At 35.7% G+C, this 16,656-nt stretch overlaps 1 protein-coding gene and 1 long non-coding RNA gene across 2 annotated transcripts in view; both read left to right on the top strand.

Moving 5' to 3' along the window:
• clvs2 (clavesin 2) overlaps positions 1-13,119 on the top strand; it is a 19,024-nt gene extending 5,905 nt beyond the window's left edge. The window contains exons 3-5 of the mRNA XM_016537538.1: positions 8,886-8,996; positions 9,255-9,475; positions 12,697-13,119. Of these exons, the coding sequence (XP_016393024.1) occupies positions 8,886-8,996; positions 9,255-9,475; positions 12,697-12,790 (426 nt within the window). The 3' untranslated portion in view covers positions 12,791-13,119. The remainder of the gene's footprint in view (positions 1-8,885; positions 8,997-9,254; positions 9,476-12,696) is intronic.
• A 661-nt stretch (positions 13,120-13,780) lies between these two features.
• LOC107727618 (uncharacterized) overlaps positions 13,781-16,656 on the top strand; it is a 17,466-nt gene continuing 14,590 nt past the window's right edge. The window contains exons 1-2 of the long non-coding RNA XR_001638376.1: positions 13,781-13,847; positions 15,726-15,732. This is a non-coding gene — a long non-coding RNA (uncharacterized LOC107727618). The remainder of the gene's footprint in view (positions 13,848-15,725; positions 15,733-16,656) is intronic.

Raw genomic sequence — 16,656 nt, 5'->3', positions numbered from 1 at the left:
ACTCCAGGGGGCCGACCAACGGCGGCGGAGCAGGTGGCGGAGGAGACCAAGGCGGAGAGACGATGAACCAGGGCGACACAGAGGATCCAGAGGGCCAAGGCGGAGCAGATGGCTCAGGAGACCGATATGGAGGCGGGGATCCAGAAGGCCGTGCTGGAGCCGGAGCGACAGAGGACCAAGATGGAGCCGAAGGGAAGGAGGAGCCTGACGGGGACGGAGGGACGAGGTGCAGCTGGAGGAGTGGAGTCCCGAGGCGCAGGATGGTCGATGACAGACCAAGGTGGAGCCGGAGGGATGAGGGAGCCTGGTGGAGCCAGTGGACTGATGGGCCACGGCAGAGAGGAGGGAGCTAGGAGCCATGGTGGAGCCGCTGGGTCGACAGGCCGAGGAGGAGCCCGGGGCTTAGAGGCTGGAGGCGGAGGAGGGACAGAGGTCACCGACGGAGGAGGGAGGAGAGGGGGCAGGTCAGTATACAAGTCAATAAAGTCTTCCATTCACCCAAATCCCTTCTCAGCTCACCCTCAGCCACGGTGCAGGTGTCCACGGCTTTCTCCCTCGTGGCGGGCGTTGTAGCCGGCTCTCCATCAGTGGTGGGCTCGGGCTTGTGCTCCGTACACCGGGGAGATGGTGGGCTGGGCATTGGGTCTGTCTGTGTTCTGGATCGGGGGTAGACGCTCTCCAGACACCGGATGATAGCCTCCCTCCAGCACAGTCCGGTGCTGCGCAGCGTCGTCGAAAGCCGTTAAAATGGCACGATGGCTGAACGCCACAGCATACTCCAAGAGGGAAAGGTCCTTCCCTTTATATATATATCAATTATTAATGCAACTTCAAAGTTCTTTTGAACTTTCTATTAATTTTTTTAAGAATCCTGAAAAAACTGCATCATGGTTTCACAAAAATATTAAGCTGCACTGTTTTCATCATTGATAATAATAAGAAATATTTCTTGAGCACCAAATCAGCATATTAGAATTATTTCTGAAGGATAATTTGATACTGAAGACTACAAAAATATCTGCTGAAAATTCAGCTTTGCCATCACAGGAATAAATTCTAACTTAAATGTATTACAACAGAAACAAGTTATTTTAAATTGTAATAATATTTCAAATTTTTTTACAGCATTTTTGATTAAATAAATGCAGCCTTGGTAAGAAAAAGAGACTTCTTTCAAAAACATTAACAAATCTTAACTTTTGAAGAGCAGTGTATGCTGACAGCATTTCCTAAATGCTTATAGGTCAGAAGATTATTGCTAGAGAATATTACTGAGTTATAGAATGCTAGAATGAGAGCTGTGATGCCCCATGGTTGTATTTTGACACTGACAGACCCACAGTATGCACATTGAGTCATTAAACATGACGTTTAGAGCCGGAGGGGAAATCGCACAGCTCTCCGACCCAAAAGTGCAGGGTCATGTGAAGCGTTACATCAATCTGATGGATGGCATTGTTCATATGGACATCTGCCTGTCTTAATCACCAATGTAATGAAGCATCAAATCCGTTTTTTTTTTTTGATGGCTCAGTGCTTTTTGGTGTTTTAGCTTAGTTTATTGTCATATCATTGAGTCAACACATATGACAGATAGAGACAGAGTGACAGAAACAGTAAGAATAGAAGAATGTGGACAGAAGGAAGAGGATAGAATATATATAAGTCCCTTATGTTCTCTGCTCATTTTTATTTTTTTCTGTTGAGTCCATTTGATGAACTAGAATCTGTTGCTATTGAAAATTCCTTTTTTTCTGCCAGAAACTATCATGTGTTTTAACAGGGTTGAAAAAAAATAACTAATGGATTCTTCTCAGAAATCCTCATGGTTTGCAGGCAATGGCCATTTTGTGTTATCTGAGGTAATATGTGTTTATTGTTCAATTTACAGTAGATGCATCTATCATATACGCTCCCTAGCAAATGGTGGTTCAGTAAAGAACACTTGATGCACAGAAAATGGCTGTTCTTAGCAAAATCAATAAACAGAAACATACTCCTGAGTCGAATAGAAGTAAGAGAAAGTGGTCTTGGTTTTCCTGGAGCAGTGCTTTGTTGTTCCAGCCTCTGTTGTTTGCTTCTGTGCTTTGGACATGCCTTTTGTCTCTCTTAGTCTTGAGAAATAATCCACGCTTGGCAGCCAATCACAATGGGCCAATCTTCCCCAGCCCACCTCATGCCGAGTTTCCCTGGCAACCTGTCCAACCGCCATGCTATGCACCCTCCAGATGGGCTGTGCTCACAGAGAGAGACGCACTCATGTCACTCAGCTACTGTGGCCGTATGTGCGTGTTTCTATGTAGGGCACTGAAAGTGCATCTTAGAAAGCACAAGAAGTTCATTGTCCTGACAGACTGACATGCATCACATTGTTGCATTCCCATAAAAAAAGTCATTTTATTGCACTGTAAAGGTTTTTTACTGCTGAGACTGACAGTTGTTGGAGTATCAGCAACAATTATTATTATTGTTATTGTTATTATTATCATTAATAATAATAATAATAATATTTTAAAATTGTATTTTATTTGATTTTTGGAGTATCAGCAACAATTATTGTTATTGTTATTATTATCATTAATAATAATAATAATATTTTAAAATTTTATTTTATTTTATTTTATTTAAGTTGTGTGTATGCAGTTTAGTTAAAAAATGAATACAGACAACCAGATATAGTTCATTAAACACAACTTGACTATTTTGATGAACTTTTTTGTTTTATTGACATTTTTATTACACTGTAAGTTTATTATTATTATTATTATTGCTTGTCTGGTGTCAGTTGTTGAAGTATCAGCAATTATTTTATATAATAATAATAATAATAATATGTTATTTATATAATGCATTTAATTTAATTTAATTTAATTGTATTTGTTGGTATTAGTTGTGTGTACTTTTTTATTGCACTGTAAAGGGTTTTTTATTGCTTGTCTGGGACTGATGTCAGTTGTTGGAGTATTAGCAATTATTCTACTTTAATATTAATATGAGTGCTGTTTTATTTTATTTTATTTTTTGGTAACTTATTCAACAGATGGATTTAAAGTCCTTTCAGTGGCACACGAGCATTACAACTTTGCCACAAGTAATGTCTCTTATAGAATGTAACTTCTCTTAAAGGGATAGTTCACCCAAAACTACAATTCTGTCATCATTTACTCATCCTCATTCATTTTTGGCTGAACTACGAAATAAAGGTTTTTAAAAGAACCATTTTGTTCTCATTGCGCAAGAACATTTTAGTACTCTAAAGAACATTGAACATTTTTCCTCTATGTAGAACCTTTTGTGGAATAGATGGGTTCCATGGATGTTAAATGTTCATCATGGAATCATTGAATAAAGAAACTTTATCTTTAAGAGTACAGTGCTTTAAATTATTTCCAACACCAATGCATTCTTCTTAATTTGTGCTTCCCAATCCAAAGAGATTTCAGTCAAGTTCATTGTCTTTGCTTGAACAGCTATGTGCTCAGGGCATGAGGTCTGTGCAATATTTATAGTTCCCAGCAATCTTTGTCCCATAAGCAAATACAGCAAAGCGTGATCCAGGGAAGAGGGCCCTTCTCAGTCCCTATTTAATCAACAGAGCAACTTGCACATGGAAAGAGTTTGCATCTCTTATGTCAGTTGGTTCGACTGGCTCATCTGGATGCTAAGATCCACTGCTGCCTCCCAGAAAGCAGAGAGCTTCTACGCGTCTTGCTTATCTGGGAAACGGCGCTAGACACATCGGGGCTTGCAGGACTGGAGTTAGACTAATTGTTTTGCTCTCTGCAAAGTGGCACAGTTATGGTCGTGCTGTTTATCGCACTATAACGGGGCTGTTCTGATCTGTAGGAGAGCTGTCAGCTAGTGAGTAGAGCTTCGTCTTTGTGTTAGCGGCCTTGCGTTGCTAGGCTCAGTGGGCTGGATCTGGCAAGTGTAGATAAAATGTCTCTTGTAGAGCTCAATTATTGATGTGAGCAATGGTATGTGTCAGAGCGTGAAGCTTCGTATTACTGGTTCGCGCAGTTATGGTTAATTTGTCTTAGTTTTAGACATAGTATTGCTAACGGGATGCTAACTGTTTGTATGTTAGCCTCAGCTTCAAAAACAGCTCATGGACTGCCTGGTTCATTTTACACCAGGGACGTTCACCGGGAAATAATGTTGTTGCTACAATGAGCTTGCGCAATGGAGAATAAGGAATAGATTTGATAGAGTTTCTGAGTTTTTTGAGTTTTCATTGGGTAACAACAATGTCTTCACTTGTCTGTCAAATAAAATGGTTTTATTTATGATTATCTAATATGATATCTTAAATTAGTTGCTATAAGAATTTTGATTATTATTTCATTGAAAGTGAATATAAATATCTAAAACTACACTAAAAAATAAATACCTGGCAATGAAAAAAAGAGAAAAACGTATTTCAAAGTGAAATGTGCGGGCATCCAGTATGGTTTTCCGGCCTTGACCCTTACGCACAGAGATTGTTCCAGATTCTCTGAATCTTTGGATGATATTATGCACTGTAGATGATGATAACTTCAAACTCTTTGCAATTTTTCTCTGAGAAACTCCTTTCTGATATTGCTCCACTATTTTTCGCCGCAGCATTGGGGGAATTGGTGATCCTCTGCCCATCTTGACTTCTGAGAGACACTGCCACTCTGAGAGGCTCTTTTTATACCCAATCATGTTGCCAATTGACCTAATAAGTTGCAAATTGGTCCTCCAGCTGTTCCTTATATGTACATTTAACTTTTCCGGCCTCTTATTGCTACCTGTCCCAACTTTTTTGGAATGTGTAGCTCTCATGAAATCCAAAATGAGCCAATATTTGGCATGACATTTCAAAATGTCTCACTTTCAACATTTGATATGTTATCTATATTCTATTGTGAATAAAATATAAGTTTATGAGATTTGTAAATTATTCCATTCCTTTTTTACTCACAATTTGTACAGTGTCCCAACTTTTTTGGAATTGGGTTTGTATTTAATTTAAAGGGAGAACAAATACTTTGGTTTTCAACTGGCAAACAAAATTTCCTTGTTTTAAGGTTTTAAGCATAAACCTCATTCTGTTTTGTTAGATTTCTCAGAAAATGAGACGTCTTTTCAGATCTTATCTACTGTCACGAATCCGGTCCATGAACTTCCGTCTGCTTGCCATCAGAGCGTTGACCTACGCTAGCCCTAGGATTATTCTTGTGTCTTGCCCGCCATATACCTGTTTGCCATTGTTCGACCCTGCCTGTGTTTCTGACCTCTTCTGCTTTAAATAAAAGCTTGCATATGGATACGCACGTCTCCCGTCTTGTCAGCCCCGTAACATCTACAGTAGTTTCCCTAAAATTTAAGGATGTTTAGATGTTATTACTGGAAAATATTGATTTTATTTTATTTGTATTTATTTATTGTTTAAGTGTAACTGCATCAAAATTAGGTTGTGTTGAATCAATTCATTTTGCATGTTAAATAATGTTCTCAAAACTAGCGGTAACACTTGTAAACAAGTCTTTTGTTAAAAAGTAAGTGATTCTTGAGCAGAATAGGCTAGAATGTGGACCATTTTATGCTGATAGATTAAAAAGTCTGGCTACAGAAGACTATTTGTATTTTAGGGTCACAAAACCTTTGTTTTTTTTGCCTCTTAAGACTTTTAGAAATCAGATCTCATATCCAGGAATCCTGTCACTGAAACTAGGACAGCTCACTGACTTGCTGTGGTGACCTTCTGTAAAAAGTATTTTATGCAGGACTGTAGAAACAATCCATAACAAAAACATATGACGCTTTTAAATTCCACTCCTGCATTTTTTTTTTCAATAATTTGGCCTGAAATTTTACAGTGACAACTATGTATATAAAGCTGCACATTTTTCTCAACAATTACTTTAGTTAATGTTTTGTCAGTAGCTCAGTGCACAAACAGTGCCAAGCATGACTTCGCTCATGAATATTAATTATAGTATGTGACGTTCATCCTAACTGAATTTGCGAAGCTAGCTGTCCTAGTTTTGGTGACAGGATTCCTGGATATGAAACCTGTTTTCTAAGAGCATTTAGAGGAGAAAAATAAAGTTTTCTCGATCCCAAAATATAAATAGTCTTCTGCAGTCTTAGACATAGACTTTTTGTCTGTCAGCATAAAGTGGACATTGGTCCCCGAGCACCACTTTTGTTTAATGTGCACCTTTTTTCATTTATTTAGTAAACATTTGTTTAGCAAACCTGTTGGTTTTCAATAGTAAAGCCATTGTTTGGAAATTCTGTCACCATTTACTCACAATTAGTGTTTTCTATATCTGTATGATTTTGTTGAACAGCATGAGGGTTTTTCATTTTTTAAATTTTCATTTTTGAGGGAAACAAATTCAATTTTAGCTGTAAAGCGGCGCTGCAGAAGGCAGTAGTGTCATATTCAGCTCACTTTAGTTCAGTGTTGTTTCAGTTCATTTCAATATTTGCCCAGGTTCATTAAATATGAAAGAACAACTGCGAGAACAACCGCGTCATTATTCAGCTCATGTCAGTTTTTGTATGATTTGTATTAGTTGCTGCCTATGTAGAGATTTTCCATGATGCTGCTTTTGAAGTGTTAGGGATGCTGCTTTTGAAGCCTAGACAGTAAACTGTAAAAAAAAGAAGAAAAAAAAGAAGCTGTAATTCAAAGATGATTGGAGTACGTATTTCAATATTTCTGCTTTAAAATTTCATGTTTAATTCACTGCTACTTGCTGTTTCTTTGCAATTCATTGTGAAATTTACTAGCAATTTTTGAGTTAAATCTACACCTTTTTAGTGTAGACTGCAATTCAGCTCACTAGGTTGTAGAACCGAGCCCCAGCTTAATCCTGAGAACTCATGTCTGTTAACTTTTACATTTAATAATGCTTTTTCAGCATTGCAGGATCAGACGATGTGAATTCTGAATTCTAGAATCCAGCAAAGAGAGCATTATGGCAGCTTCCCCTCCCCCGTTACCTCTGTCTCCTCCCACTGTCACACTACAGGGACACAGATCAATCGGGTTTCACCAGCTCACACCAGAGTTTAGCTATTCATGTTTAATGCAGCTGAGACCTTTATCTCGCTCAGTAGCAGCAGGGTCTCAGAGCAGAGATATCATCGTGTGTGCCGACACCACCTGCTGGCAAATGCCTTATAGCCCCTCCTTTGAAGCACCGGCCAATCGGCATGCGTTTGCACCATCACTTGCTTCTTTGTCAGATCCAGTGCCAGATTTGCTGCCGGACACTGTCCAGGGGGCCGCGGTGGCTACGGCCCGCTTGCTTGCAGCTGTCCATCATCGGCATTACGCCAGTGGCACCAACAACACAGTTCTGTTATGATATGAGAGTCAATGAGAAGCAGTAAACAAGGCCATGATGTGATGATGGGCACTGAATTTAAAAATTTGGCATCTTGAGCACCAAATCATCATATGTGACCCTGGACCACAAAACCTGTCTTAAGTCACACGGGTGTATTTAATAGCCAACAATACATTGTATGGGTCAAAATTATCTATTGCTATTTTATGCCAAAAATCATTAGGATATTAAGTAAAGTGCATGTTCCATGAAGCTATTTTGTCAATTTCCCACGTAAATATATCAAAACGTAATTTTTGATTAGTAATATGCATTGCATAGAACTTCATTTGGACAACTTTAAAGGCTATTTTCTCAATATTTTGATTTTTGGCACCCTCAGATTCTAGATTTTCAAATAGTTGTATCTCGGCCAAATATTGTCCTATCCTAACAAAGCATAAATCAATGGAAAGTTTATTTATAGCTTTCAGATGATGCATAAATCTCAATTTAAAAAAATTGAGCCTTATGACTGGTTTTGTGGTCCAGGGTCACATATTAGAATGATTTTTGAAGGATCGTGTGACACTGAAGACTGGAGTAATGATTCTGAAAATTCAGCTTGTTTGGCATCACAGGAATAAATTAAATTTTCACACAAGTCACAATATGACTGTTTTTACTGTATTTTTGTTCAAATAAATGCAGCCTAAGCATGAGGGGCTGCTTTCTCATGACTTAACTAGACACAAGTTTACATTCTGTAAGTCTTTACCGTCATTACTTGCGTCTTGATTTTTGTGAGCTTAGCGAACGACCGCAAGACAGCATCATTATGAAGCTTCCCGGAACCCTTGCAGTCAGCTTTATGAATATGGATTACTGTTCAGGGCAGATTAGTGAACACAGCAAAGTATTTATCAACTTCAGCAGTGTGATATCAGGAGCAATGGGAATTATGCCCGCTTTTTGGTGTAATCCTCTGTGGAATCATGAACTTGTCTCAAGGTACTACAAATGAGCATCAGTAACTCTGAAAAATCTAAGGTTGTGGGGGGAGAGGTGGTCATTGGTGTCATGTAATCTGATTTTTTCTCCTCACAAATTCTAGCAATTACAAAATATGCATAAACATTCATTTACATAAAATTACACACACTGTACATTTTCAAGTAGTAAATACAACAAGGATTATTGGAGTATATTTTACAAGAATATACTATTTCAGTTTCTCTACTTCAAAATTTCACAATTCTGTGTGTTGTTTTTTATGCTTTACTAGCAATTTCTGAGTGAAAATTGTTTATACCACCATTTTTTTCAGTGTACAGTCTGGTTTCATTTTAAGCAAAAGTGAGTGAACTAGTTACATTTTTTATTTTATTTTAATTTATTTTATTTCATTCTTTTATTTTCAGCTTTATTTCAGTTGTTCTATACAATTTTTAATAGTTTTAATTGTAATTTTGAAAGTTTTATAAAATATTATTTATATAATAATATTATAATATTTTATAAGTATGTTAAACATGATAATAAATTTAGTTTATTTATTTTCTCTACTACCCACAGGATAGCTTTCCAGCAAGGTTTGGAGGGATTCATTTTGTCAACCAACCTTGGTACATCCACGCTTTGTACACAGTCATCCGGCCTTTTCTCAAGGACAAAACAAGAAAAAGGGTGAGAGTACTTTTTAATTTTCAGACTTTTCTGAAATCAATTTTATCACATATAATTGTTAACTGCTCTGTTTATGTACATGTGATGTGATAAACACTAAAATATACAGGCTTTTGATGTTCATGCAAAAAAATGCACAATGCAATGCCACAGAATTTAGTGCAAACCACTGAATGATAAACAGTACAAGCTGCAGCTTACAGTTACTATGAAAAAATAACCAGGCAAATAACAATATTTTATGTGTTGTATATTTAGATTTTCATGCATGGAAACAATCTGAACAGCTTGCACCAGCTGATCTTGCCTGAGATTCTGCCGTCTGAGCTGGGTGGCATGCTGCCTCCTTACGACATGGGCACCTGGGCCAGAACGTTGCTTGACCACGCGTATGACGAGGAGACGGACTACTGCCCCGAATCCTATACCTTGTCTGTCAAAGACCTGGAGAAAGACCTGTCCCCCAAAACTATGAAGAGGTCAGTTACTTGATGTTCTAGCTTTTCAGTGCATCTATTTATCTATTTTTGCAGTTTTATTTAGCATAGTGGAATGTTTTAGTATTATTTATATATATTATTATAATATTTATGAATATATTAAATTAGCTTTTATTTTTATATTTTCAGTTTTTTGTATTTTTTGTAATTTTTCTTGTAATTTATTGGCTTTGTTTTTTATATATTTGTATTTAGCTTAGTTTATTTTTATTTCATTTTTTAGTTTTAGTAAATTTAATACTTCAACTTATTTTTTCAACTTATTTAACTTTATTTCAGTCAGTTGCTAATGCAAAATGTTTCGTTTTTAAGTTTTTTAAGTTTAAATTTCATATAACATTATTTTATTTTCAGCTTTATTTTAGTTACGCCAAACCATTTTTAATAGTTTTAATTTAAGTGCATCTATTTATCTATTTTTGCAGTTTTATTTAGCATAGTGGAATGTTTTAGTATTAGTTGTTATCTTAGTATTATTTATATATATTATTATAGTATTTATGAATATATTAAATTCGCTTTTATTTTTATATTTTCAGTTTTTTGTATTTTTTGTAATTTTTCTTGTAATTTATTGGCTTTGTTTTTTATATATTTGTAATTACTGAACCACACATAGGAGCCTGATAAAAATGTTCATTTTAGAAGAAAGTTTCAAACGCCACTTAGAGGCTTTTGCATCTGAAATCTATATATATATAATGTAAAAGTGACAGAAGAATAATAAAAATTGTAGAAAAATATTGTATATTATTTTTTTGCATTTATATTATTATTATTATTTACCATTAGTTTCTAGTAATTCTAAAAAATAGGCCCAAGGCAATGTCTTAAGATAATCAATTAATTTGTCAGTGCAGCTGTTGCCATTTTCATACTTGCAAGATGCATCACCACTGACATTTCTACTTCCAGTCAGTGATGAATCAAGCAACAGAGTTATATAGTATTCACTCAGTGGTTTAAATTTCCACTTCCTAATACTCCCTAAAATGTCATTGTGTTAAAATAAGTGTGAGCCTAGGAATGGCTGATTTTAAAAAGCTAACACCTCCCACAATCTTCCAAAGGGTAAATTATTCAGAATAATTAAAACCACACTTCGTCATATTTGTCTGCTCTGGAAAGGTCACATGGACATCACTTGCCAACACAGTTTTCTCTTGTGTGTGCATTGGGTTGCACTCAAATAGCATGGATTCTTGCTGTGATGTTAGTTTAACAGCTTATGTGCATCATTCTGTGATTTGTTAGTTGAAAAACGATGTAGTTCATTATCCTCAAGAGATATTTTGTGTTATTATGGTTGGTAGGTTGCTGTAAGTGATTTCAGACTTTGCCACAGACATTTTTTGCTGTTTGCTGAGTCTAGGTCTGTCACAGAGACAGGTGGGATTTCTCCAGACACACATTTCAGTGAAATCTGTCAGGTAGTTTATTTCATGTTTGGTATTTGAGAAAAAAAAAAACCCTTACTGCACCTTTAATTTGTTCCTTTGGGGTCTTACTGCTGTATATTTTAAAAGGCAAATTAGACCAGTCCTATCTTTTAAAGTCAACACAAAAAAAAAAATTATTTACTTTTTGAATAAAGGAAAGTATTTTTATTGTTCATAAATACTTACTGCATATATATATATATATATATATAATTTCTTTTTTTCAGTAATGACTGGATGACTGTATATTACCTCTAACATATCATAGCCCACTTTTCACAATCCAGTCAGTTCCCGGTGGAATCACCCTGTCCTACATTATTTCCTTCTGAATATTTAGTACATCAAATACATCACATTGCTGAAGTTAAATGCAGTGAAAAAAATGATTTATTTAGTTAAATCTAGCAGTTGCTTGATAAGAAACATCAGTTTTTGTTGAATTATCATGATTACAATCATAGTTCATACATAAATGCGTCAGTCAGAGGAAAGTGCCCCAGATCTGTGTATGATGAACGACAGCACACTGTCCTCAAAGCTTCTTATGCCTCTACGAGAGGGCTAAATCAAAAGTAGGCCAACACGGTGCACTAAGATGACATGTTCCATTACACATCCTTCACTTTAAATGCTTGTGACATGCACAATGCATCATTAATTTGTACCGCTGAGCATGCAGTGCTCTGTTTATGTACCTAAATGTTTCATTGGGATCCAAATATCTGAGAGTGAATGTTACTATTTGGTACCCACCCATCCATCCATCCATCCATTTATTTTTCATATTAGGTATGTCCTCTTTTGCTTTAAAGGAATATTTCACTCAAAAATGCAAATCTGCTGAAAATGTACTGATTCTCAGGACATCAAAGATGTAGATGAGTTTGTTTTTTCTTCAGAACAGATTTGGAGAAATTTAGCCTTTCATCACTTGCTCACCAATGGATCCTCTGCAGTGAATGGGTGCCGTCAGAATGACAGTCCAAACAGCTGATAAAAACATCACAATAATCCACAAGAAATCCACACGATGTCAGTCCATTGTTTCCAGCTAAAATATCCTTTATCCATAATATTACTTTTTCCAGAGGATGAAAGTTGTCTTGTCTGAATCAGGAGAGAATTTTTACAAGCAAAAACAGTCCAAAACAGTTACAAACAAATATTATGGTGGATTTTGATGATGTGAGCAGACAACAGGGGATGTACTTTTTCCAGTAGAGGAAGTGTTTTTATTGATTATGGACTCTCAGTATTTTGACCAGAAACGATGGTTTTCACTTCACAAGATGTTAATTGATGGACTGGAGGGGAGTAGATTACTTGTGGATTATTTTTATCAGCTGTTTGGACTCTCATTCTGACGGCACACATTCACTGCAGAGGATCCATTGGTGAGCAAGTGATGCAATGCTAAATTTATCCAAATCACTCTCATCTACATCTTGAATGTCTTGAAAGTGAGTACATTTTCAGCAAATTAAGATTTTTGGTTGAACTATTCCTGATTTTTTTATTTGATTAGCAGCCTAGAAATATTACACATTATACATTCTTTAAAATATTTAGTAATAATTTAAAGAATGTAATAAATAATAATCTAATACATTTTTCTAATAAATGTCATTACTTTTCTTGTTTATTTTGAGGTTTAGATTCAATTTTGTATCCTGGCTTTTCAGTGCACTCCCAGGATTTTTCATTTCTCAGTTGTGCATCTTGAAATCCGGTTCATTCATATTTTATTTATACCCACAGGTCCCAGTCCGTGGTGGAACCAGGTGTCCTGAAACGACCAGAAAAAGTGAAAAGCGAAGAAGAAAACATGCAGCCGCTGCTTTCTCTGGACTAAAGGCTTTTAATTCCCCAGGCAACAAGGAAACGTCAAACCCAGTACGCTGGGGAGGAGCGCACCTTGTTCCTGTAACGCAAGAAAAAAAAATGTACAAAGAAAGGAAATGTTAAAAAGCGAAAGAACACACAAACAGCCTCCAGGAACACTGCAGAGAGCTGCCAGTTAAAATCATATTTTTGAAGCAAAGAGCTAACGGCGGATGTCCATATGTAATTGTCAAGTGCCAATTTAAATCTGTAAATACACTTCAGTTCTAGACGTGAGATTGAGGGAGTAATTGTGACATGAACCTGTAAAGACTGCTGTGAATATCCTTTGTGTGCTTCTCGTGATTATTATGTAGAACATGGTACTTTAGGATGGATAATCATGCTTATAAAGATTCACAAGCTTTGGGGTATCCTACATTTATAATCCCCAAATCAAGAGTCGCTCAGGAGTATTTGGAAAGGAACACATAAAGCTGTTGACGGAGTCAGACAGGCATATGCTACTTCCATTAAAGAAAACACCATCGTTGGTTTCAGTGTTTCACAGCAAATACCCCTTTACGAAGAAAGGATTTTTCTAACGAGCGTTTGCTAATATTATTTTACCACAACGTAAGCTGTGTTTTCCGTTTAGTATTCTTATATCCCAGAGGGGTTGAGTCACATTTAGTAGGCTTTAGCTGATTCTTCACTGATGGCCTTGTTGTTTACACTTTGTCGTAGAGCCGTGGAATATCGCTTTATTTCGTAACCATTTCCATATTAGGCTAAGTTGGTTTCCAAGGCATTTGTATTCATACCGAAGAGCAGATAGAGTAAAACAAAGTACCGTCTTTGCAATCTTTCCAACTTCAGAGTCACTGCTTCTGAAGTTAAAGAAATAGATCACCCAAAAATTTGAATTCTGTTTATTTACTCGCCTTACGTCATCGCAAAAAATAATATGAAGTGTTATTTTAGTATCACTGAGATACTATTATAGTTTAGTAATATTTTAATTCTTTTATTAACTAAATGAATAGTTTAAAAACTATATGTGTTGATATATTTAATATACTGTATATGTTGCCCATATGTTGATATTTTTCCATGAAACATGAAAGGAGAGTTTTGGGGAGGTTGGAACAACACACTCACAGGGTGAGTAAGACAATACATTCATTTTCGGTCGCTCTATTCCTTTTAAAGTATTATTTTAAATTCTTCAGTATTACAAAAATGGAATTAAACTGTAACACTAACACTGCGGTTGACACAGAGCCATAAAAAGGTGTTGTACAGTGACACATGCTAGTGCATGCTTCCACATGCTTATCTTGGTCAGTTTATGGTTTAGATCGTGTGAAAATAGTTTACTCTAAATTATCAGCTGTTTTATGGAATGCTGTGTTGTCATTAGTCTTTGGCAATAGTTTTTTTTTGTTTTACAGCGGTTTAGTTTCAAGCCCAAATGAGTGAATTTAAAACTCAGAATTTGTCAGTTTTATTTCAGGGATTTTTTTTATTATTTAAGTGTGTGTGTGTGTGTGTGTGTATGGAACAAGGGCAATATACAGTACATTTAAAATACTTAAAGTACATTCAAATCTTCCAGGCTTCAGCTTTTTGCGGAGATTTTTCTCAATGGAAACAAATAATTACACATCCTCAAAGATTTTAAACAAGTGGTACTTCCCAGACAAAATTCACTATATAAATATGTAGTCAAAGCCTCTAACTTGGCTAAACAGTCAATAGGAATACTGAAGTTATCTTTCTATTTTGTGTGATACATAATGTAAAATTCTGTGGGCACAGCTTCTGTACAGTGGCTCAGTTTGGTCCTATTTTTATTTTCTTATTTCATATAAATCAACAACTCTTGAACTATTACACATGCATTGTTGTGCATATATGCTGAAACTTACAATACGGGCGCATTGACAGCATCTAATGTCTCTTTATATACTATATATGCCTATTATGTTTTGTTCATATGCCATTTATTACATACAATCAGTAATGTATCAGTAATTCCATGCATTTATCTCTAAAGTTGTTTATACATAAAGTAATGCTTTTGATACTGTTAATACATTATGTACGTTTCAGTGTTTATGTAAACATGAAAAAAAAAACATTTTTTCCCCATCTGTAGCTTTAAACACTAAGGCTTAACAACTTAATCTAAACCAGATTTTCTCCTTGCCACAACAAAATTATGACTTTTTATATATTTGTGGACAGCTTGTTGTGTTAAGAAAGGTGATCTCTGGTTTTTATTTGCTGAAACTAAAGTCTGCCCACTCTCATGACTCACTGGGCTTCTAACATCCCAAGGAGCGAAAATTGTTTCTAAAACCTTGCTTTATCATCCTGAACAAAAACAGTGAGAACAAAAAGTTGAAAATTGGCTGTCTTGAATTAGAATGTATTTCCCAGAGAGTAATGTCACTACTTTGGGTTGAGAGAATGGCGTTATGTCACGTTGTCACATTCAGATGAGCAGGAAGGCCTCAAACGATGGTGTAAATTGTTACAGTATATATTTAGTAGAGCTGTGTTAATGCCATGATCAGTATTTTAATACACCTTGAATTTATTTGTATTCCTGTATTGTATATGTTTTTGGTCATGCTGCACTAAGGACAGCCTTGTTTGTATTTTAGGCAATGGGAATGTTGATCAAATTGTCTCCATTTTTCTAGCCTTGCTTTCTATGGATACGTACATGTATTGCCATTACAACCAAAGCAACCCTGGGTCAAGGAAACCGACAATTATCCCCTGCTTTTCTAAAGACTACAGGAACAATACATTTGGTATTTCTTTGATTGTTGGCTTATCTTTTCCATATCACTTTGATTGTATAATAGGGTGTTAGTGCTGAGAAGCCCATGCAGTATAGAGGTATTATCATGCAGAACAATACATGTGGTTTAAAGGAACATGTTGAATGGAAGTAAATATGTGTATATGTCCTTTCAAAATGCTGAGATAAATTATGTAACTGAAACTAAACTGCGAAAGGAAAAAAAGCAGCCAATAAATATTGATATACATAGTTTAAATCGATGAATCAGTGTTTCTTTGAATGTGATGTTAATTTTGCTTTGTTTTAACAGGTTATTTAATTTTAGGTCTATCATTAGAGAGAGAAATTTATATTTTGGGGAGGAAATGATACTTTTATTCAACAAGGATGCATTAAAATTTATCACAAGTAAAAGCAAAAACACTTATAATGTTACAGAAGTTATATATTTCAAATAAATGCTGATCTTTTGAACTTTCTATTCATCAAAGGATCCTGAACAAAACGTATCACAGTTTTCACAAAAATATTTATCTACACAACTATTTTCAACATTGATAATAATAAGAAATATTCCTTGAGCATCAAATCAGGAAGAATTATGATTTTTGAAGGATCATGTGACACTAAAGATTTTAAAGTACTTTTAAATTTTAAAGCAACTGTACACAAGTTTTTACCTTAAAATATCGGTTTATTCTGATGGTACTGACTTCTAATACGGTGAATGGCTCCTGTTTCTTTCCCAAGCTCTCCCCAAAACTTCTGTTCAATATGAGAGCATATAAGTTTGGTAAACCAGTAGGAAATTCCGCGAAAATAGAGCATTACTTTACGGCAGCAACGAATGCACGTGCACAGTTAAGACAGCGGTATATATTTACGACAGTGAATTCCACTCACTGAACTGTAGGGGGCTCCAAAGTCACAAAAACACTAAACTATGCATACTTTTACTACATACTACTAGGCTACATGCTTCATACTACATACATTTAAATACTTTTAAAATATAGTAGTTATACATTATTATATTTTATAATATTTCACATTATTAGCCTACTGTTTTACTTTTTAAT

The sequence above is a fragment of the Sinocyclocheilus rhinocerous genome, unplaced genomic scaffold (genome assembly GCF_001515625.1).
Source record: "Sinocyclocheilus rhinocerous isolate Xijiao unplaced genomic scaffold, SAMN03320098_v1.1 scaffold185, whole genome shotgun sequence".
NCBI classification, from domain to species: Eukaryota; Metazoa; Chordata; class Actinopteri; order Cypriniformes; family Cyprinidae; genus Sinocyclocheilus; species Sinocyclocheilus rhinocerous.
Note: the sequence above shows the minus strand (reverse complement) of the source record. Positions and strands in the feature narration are given on the sequence as shown.